The sequence below is a fragment of the Camelus dromedarius genome, chromosome 26 (assembly GCF_036321535.1).
Source record: "Camelus dromedarius isolate mCamDro1 chromosome 26, mCamDro1.pat, whole genome shotgun sequence".
NCBI classification, from domain to species: Eukaryota; Metazoa; Chordata; class Mammalia; order Artiodactyla; family Camelidae; genus Camelus; species Camelus dromedarius.
Genome location: NC_087461.1, coordinates 17,034,086 through 17,040,085, shown reverse-complemented (window position 1 = coordinate 17,040,085; position 6,000 = coordinate 17,034,086). Strand labels below are relative to the sequence as shown.

General features: G+C 54.9%; 1 protein-coding gene across 1 annotated transcript in view; it reads left to right on the top strand.

The window, feature by feature from the left end:
* The first annotated feature begins 270 nt into the window (after positions 1-270).
* Positions 271-6,000, top strand: part of LOC135319384 (CUB and sushi domain-containing protein 2-like) — a 104,788-nt gene continuing 99,058 nt past the window's right edge. The window contains exon 1 of the mRNA XM_064479339.1: positions 271-448. Coding sequence (XP_064335409.1) covers positions 271-448 — 178 coding nt within the window. The remainder of the gene's footprint in view (positions 449-6,000) is intronic.

Genomic DNA, 6,000 nt, shown 5'->3' with positions numbered 1-6,000 from the left:
GCGGCTCCGGAGTGATTAATCCGGGGATAATTCAACCCCCCCCCCGCCCCCCAGCGCGAACCCCGCGAAGCGGGATTGGAGCGAGTCATTTCTGAGAGCGCAGCGCGCCTCTCCCCGGCCGGGCGGTCACTTGGTTCATTCCAGCCGCAGAAGCTCAGGGCTCCCGCGTACCGGGATTTTTTCCGAGCAGAAAAAAGCTCCAGAGCTCTCCTGACCTCCTTTCTCCTCAGCGGCGAGCTGAGCCTCTCCCTCGGCGCTGCCGGCCGCGCCATGCCGCGCTCGCGGGGACGGGAGCAGGGGCGCTGCGGCTGCCTCGCGGGGAGGGCTCGCGGCAAAGCCGGGATTTCGGCGCTCGTGCCGGGCGCGGGGAGCCGCTGGGGCCGCTCGCCGCCGCCGCCGCCGCCGCTGCTGCTGGGCTGGGGGCTGCTCAGCGCCTCAGCCGCCGCGGGTAAGTCCGGCTGCGCCGGGGAGCCGGCGGCCGCCGCGGGCCCCACCTGAGCCCACTCATCTCCGACCCCGTCCCTGTCCCTTCCTCCGCCCTCCCCCTTAACCTCACGCCCTCCCAAACGCCCACCCTCCTGTTCATCCTCGCCTCTGTCGCTCCCCATTCTCCCCTCACCCTCAACCGTCCTCACCGCCACCCTCACCCTCACTGCTACCCCCAACCCCAGCCGCAACTTGGCGGGTTCCGACCGGCGTGGGAGCCTGGGAGAGAGACATCCCCGCCCGGGGTTGCGGGGCACCGGGACCGTGGCTTCAGTTTCTTCAGCCTCCCAGCCCCCAAGGCGCTAGGCTTTTCCCCAATAAACTTTCCTGGAGCCCTCCCCGCCTCCCAATCCTGGTTGGCACACCCGTCCTGGGTGCTGGAGAGGAACGGCGCGCCCCCTCCCCATTTGCGCGTCTGCAGGGTCTGCCCTTCCCTGCCCCCGCCCATTTTCTCCGGACTGAAGCCCCCCCCCCCCCCCCCCCGTCAGAGCCGCCCGGAGACTGCGGCGGCCACGCCTCTCCCCAAGTGTCCCCCTCCCTCGGCGCTCTGGGCTAGGAGGGGGTAAGGTGGGTAGGGGTCCCGAGCACGCTGTGCCAGAGGACTCAGGTGGGGGCTGGAGGGTGCGGAGCGACCTGCAGGCAGGGGCGGGGGTTGTGCCCGGGGGCGGGGGAGGGAGTGTCGCCGCCAGGCTCCGCGCCGCCACATTCCCCTCGGTTCTCACTACGCGCCAAAGTGCCCTTTCCCGCGCCCTGCTGCAGCCGAGCGCCGGGGCTGCGGCAGCGGCGGCGCGGACGGCGGGACTTGCTCCCGGCGACCGGGTCAGGGAGTGGGGCAGGCCCGGCGGGTGCGGGGAGTCCCGGAACTTCGCCGATGTCTGGCTGCAGCTTGCGGACCGAGAAGGCACGCGGACCTTCGAGAGAACCCAGTCCCCACTGGGGACCACTGGCCTTGTCTGGTGCCCTCCCACTTTATCCCCAGCACCCCTATGAGACTCGGCTCTAGCCACAGCCTAGAAAGTTCCGTGTCCCTGGGTGGGGACGGGTCCAACGGGCGATGCCTGGGGCCGCATTTTCATTCAGCACGGAGGCTGACACCCACTAGGAGAGAAAACCCGTAACACCTGCTGCCCAAGCTTGGACTTAGGGCGCCTCTGGCCTGGAGTCGTGTTGGTTTTTAAAATGTACTTATTTATTTATTTATTTATTTAGTTTTTTTAAATCACTGACTGAACGTTTGAAGGCTTGGCCTCAGCGCCTCAGCCACCTGGGCCTCCCAGGGCTCCCTTTTTGGAAAGTGCGACCCTTCCTTGGCGAGCTCTTCGGTCTGCTCCGGGCTCCAGGATCTTGTGAGCCCGTCCTCGCAAACCGTGTCACCAGCTGCTTGGCCGGAGATGTTAAGGTTACTGGTCAAAAAGGGCGCCCTGAGCCAGCCCTAGCTCTCCCATCCTTGCTTGACCGGACTTTCTCAGGTTCTGCTAAGAGTCATAGCCGCCGACACCCGGAGAGGGGCGCCCGCGGTACGCGTGCCTCGGAGCTCAGGCCTCGCGCACACCCACACCCACTGGGTGGCTGCACTCTTAACGACGCCGCTGGTCACCCAGACTTGTCACATGGGCGATGGGGGTACCGCTGCTACCAGCTGTGAGGCCTCTCAGACGTTTGTCCAGGTGTGGACCCTGCTCTGGCTTAGCAGACCTGAGATTGCCCCTAATACCATCCAACTAGTTTTCTGGCTAGATTTGTCCCTGCCCCCTGGGTATGTCATGCCCTCAGGGAGAGAAAAGGGCCGACTCACCAGAGCTTGCACACTGCTGGGCTGTGCTGGAATCCTGCCTTGTAGAGGTCCAAGGGCTTGCAGCTCTTTGGTCAGCAGAGAACTTGGGGTTGGGGATGCAGAGTGCCTTGGGGGAGAGGGTCCTTGCTCTCTGGTGGGCCTGCTCTGGCTTCCCTGCTCTGGCTTCCCATGCTTGCAGTACATTTCTTTTTAAACCCTTCCTGCATGTAGATGTGCTGTTTGGCCTTGCAAGCAGCAGAGATATGGAAACGGACTTGGTGACAGATGACGGCAAGATTTGGCACATTAGAGGGGGAAGTACATTTATTTTGTGTTCTCTCCACACTGTTGACTTTAAGAGACACTCAGGACTGAGCCATCTCCCTTCCTTGGCCAGTGAAGACTGGATAAAATGAATATAGGATGTGAAAGGGGGAGCCTCCTCACCCCTTTCATCTGTGTCCCACCCCCAGCCTCCCGAGAGAGACCTGCTCTCCCTTCTTCAGTTTCCCCTTGGCTTATAAACAACTTAATCTTTAATAGAAAACAGGCCAACCAGACTGCTTGGCCCTATTGACCTTTTTGGCTATCATCCCATCTTTCTTTCTCTTTTACAAGTCAACTCTCTTCAAAAGGGTCTTCAACTTGCTTTATCTGCAACTATTCACTCCCTGCCTTCTGGCTTCTGTCCCCAGAACTGGAACTCTCTAGGAAAGATCATGGGTGACTACCCTAATTGCCAAAGCCACCTACTTTTTCTTTCTTTTTCTTCCTTTATCTGTGACCGTGAACAATTTGGATTACTTCTTTCCAAATTTCTCTTCTTTGGGCTTCTGGGACACCGTGCTTGGCTGATTGTTCTCCTGCCTCTTGGCTGTTCCTTCCCAGTTTCTAATAGTAGCACTTACTCCCTCCGGAAAGTGTGGCTTCCTGCAGCTTTCCATTCCTTATGCTTTTCCTCATTTCCTTTCACCACTCTCTGGGTGAGCTCATCCAGGCCCATTTCTTCCACTTCCACACTCTGAAGCTTCCAGACAGATCTCTCCTGCCAAGATGCTTCTCCTGATACATGTCTGTTGGCTTCCCAGCTCATGGAAGCTCTGGATCTAAACAGCCCATATATCTGGCTGACTCTTGGATATCTTCACCTAGATGTTTCCCTTCCAAAGCAAACTCATTAGCTCCTCACCTAAACCTCCAGGATCCCCCACGTAGGCTGGTGGTACCTGCAGCCGCCCAATTACCCAGCCAGGAACCTTAGGGTTGTCTTCAACTCCTTTCTTATCAAGTGGCCGTCAAGTTTTGTCAGTTTCATTGTCTTGTTTTTAAGCCTCGCTACTTTTCTCTGGATTAAGAAGCTCTGAGTGTTGAGAAGGCTGTTACGTTCCCCATTTCCTTAATAAGTCATTTAAAACAAAGGCAATATTAAACTGTAAGTATAAGGAATTCCGACAAAGTTCTGATTTTTCCCATGCTAACCACTTCATTGCTTTCAAAAAAAGTCAAATACCAAATTCTTAAAAAAAAAAAAACAGCAAAAAACCCCTCCCTGCTTTGCTTGTTTCTGGAGGTCTCTTACAAACAAGAGTACTGACCATCCCCAGTGTCTGATGACAGTACTAGTTGAATTGTATTCAAAGTAGTTATTTATTTGCCTCGCAGATTGAACCGTGAGCTTCCTGATGGCAAGGACAGTGCTCTATTTCTTTTGGTATCTCCAGCACCCAGCTCAGGACCTGGCATAGAACTGGTGCCTGATAGATGGTGGTTAAATCAGCAGATGATTTATAAAATATATTTTTTCTTGGACAGTTTTCTAGGGACTGATAAATGTAAATCAAGAGTTTTGGGGATCAAGGAAGCCAGATGATTTGCCGAAGTAATGAGATGACAAAGGTACCTGATCCCCAGTTGTTTCCCCCACCCCTGCCCCAGGACCAAATGCCACAGACTGGTAAGATAGCATCTTAGGTTCTAGAACCAGTGCAACAACAAGCCCTGGGTATACACCTGCCTCCACCAAGGAAAAGCACCGGTGTATGGACTTGAATTTCCATTTTTCATCTGCAGTTGAGCTGTGGGCTTATGGTTTTTTAAAAAAATAAGCTGACTACAGCAGAGTGTTGACCATACCTGGGGTGACTGTGTGGCTTTGTTGAAGGTGAGGCTAACATGATGTGTAAGGGCCCTGGAGAACCAGATGGCTGGGGCTCGGCCACTACAAGGTTTGGGTGTGTGCAGGAGAGTCCAGCAGGTGGCTTCAGCGACACCACCTTGCCTCACGAGTCTCACCTGCTTCTGTTTCACACATCATCGTCACACCATCAGGATTAAGGGAATCTGATGACTCAGCAGAGTCAGATATTCCTTGTTGGAAAAGTAGCTGATCTTCAGACCTCTCCAAAGCTCAGGTTGCCCACCCACAAAAGGGACTAGTCATCCCTGCATTTTGGAAAGGATTAGAAATCAGAAGTGCGACACGCCCAGAACATGCCTATTGAATGTGCCCATTAAGTGGAAGATGGGGCTGGATCAGGAACACTGAGGACAAAGGACTGAGGCCAGGAGGTCTGTGTGCCCTCACAACATTCCTCTCCACTCTCCCTGCTCAGAAAGCTGCCCGGGTTCCCAGGGGAGTAGCACTAATAGCTGATGTGTGCTGAGTCCTCACTGTGTGCTGACACCGTCCCAAGCGCTTGCATGTATTAACTCAATCCTCACAGCAACCCGGTGAGGCTAGCAATATTATTGTCCCCATTTTATACACGGAGAAATAGGTTCAGAGAGGACATATAACTTAGTGACACAACCAGTCAGTGGCCACACCAGGGACTGAAGCCAGGTCTGCCTGATCCTGAATCCTCTACTGGTAATCACATTGTTATCTGATTTCTAAGGAGATCCAGCTGGTGCTACAGTCCTGGACTCTTTATTTGCCCCCAGGCTGCCTGTCTCGGTCCCGCTTTTCCTGTTCGACTGCCCCCATCACTTCTGCTGTGCTGCTTTTGTGCCCTTGAGGCCTGGATCCCAAACCGCTACCTCTTCAAGCAGCTGTGGCCCATCCGTCTCCCCCAAAGCTCTTGTGGGATGACTGCAAAATCATCCTTGATTTGCTGAGTCCTAAACACGCATCTCAGCTGAACTCTGCTGTGGGCTCTCACATCTCCCCAGGGTGGCAAACTCCTCGTGTTGTAAAACTCATCAGGATGTATGGGAAAGCTGAATGAGACAATGCCCGCCTTTATTCCCTAAGGCTCTATGAACAGGCGAGCAGGGTGGCCCGGATCACAGCACATAGCAGACACTCAATAAACACCTGTTGAAAGAATCAGGCAGGTTCTTGGAGCCCCAGGCTCCCTTCTCCTCTGACTGCCCTCTTGGGCATTCCCAAGGCAAGGGGCTTGGAGGAGAGGGCAGTGGTGAAGGGGCATCCCCCAGGTGGGAGGCGTATGACTAGGTCCTTCTGCATATGACTAACAATAGCTCTCCTTTACTGAGTGCTGGCTGAGTGCTTTATAGACATGACCATTCAATTCTCACAACAATGCAAGCACTGTGATGTCATATTTGAAGAGACTGAGGCTCAGAAATTAAGCCTTTGGCCAAGGTTATAGCGAAGCTAGGAGAGAAGGCGGGATTGAATCTCAGGGCTACCTGATTCTAGGGCCCATCCTTTTAATTCATGAAAAACGTTGCATTCAGGGTGTGTTAGATGCTGCCTCTACTACTGCGGCTACTCC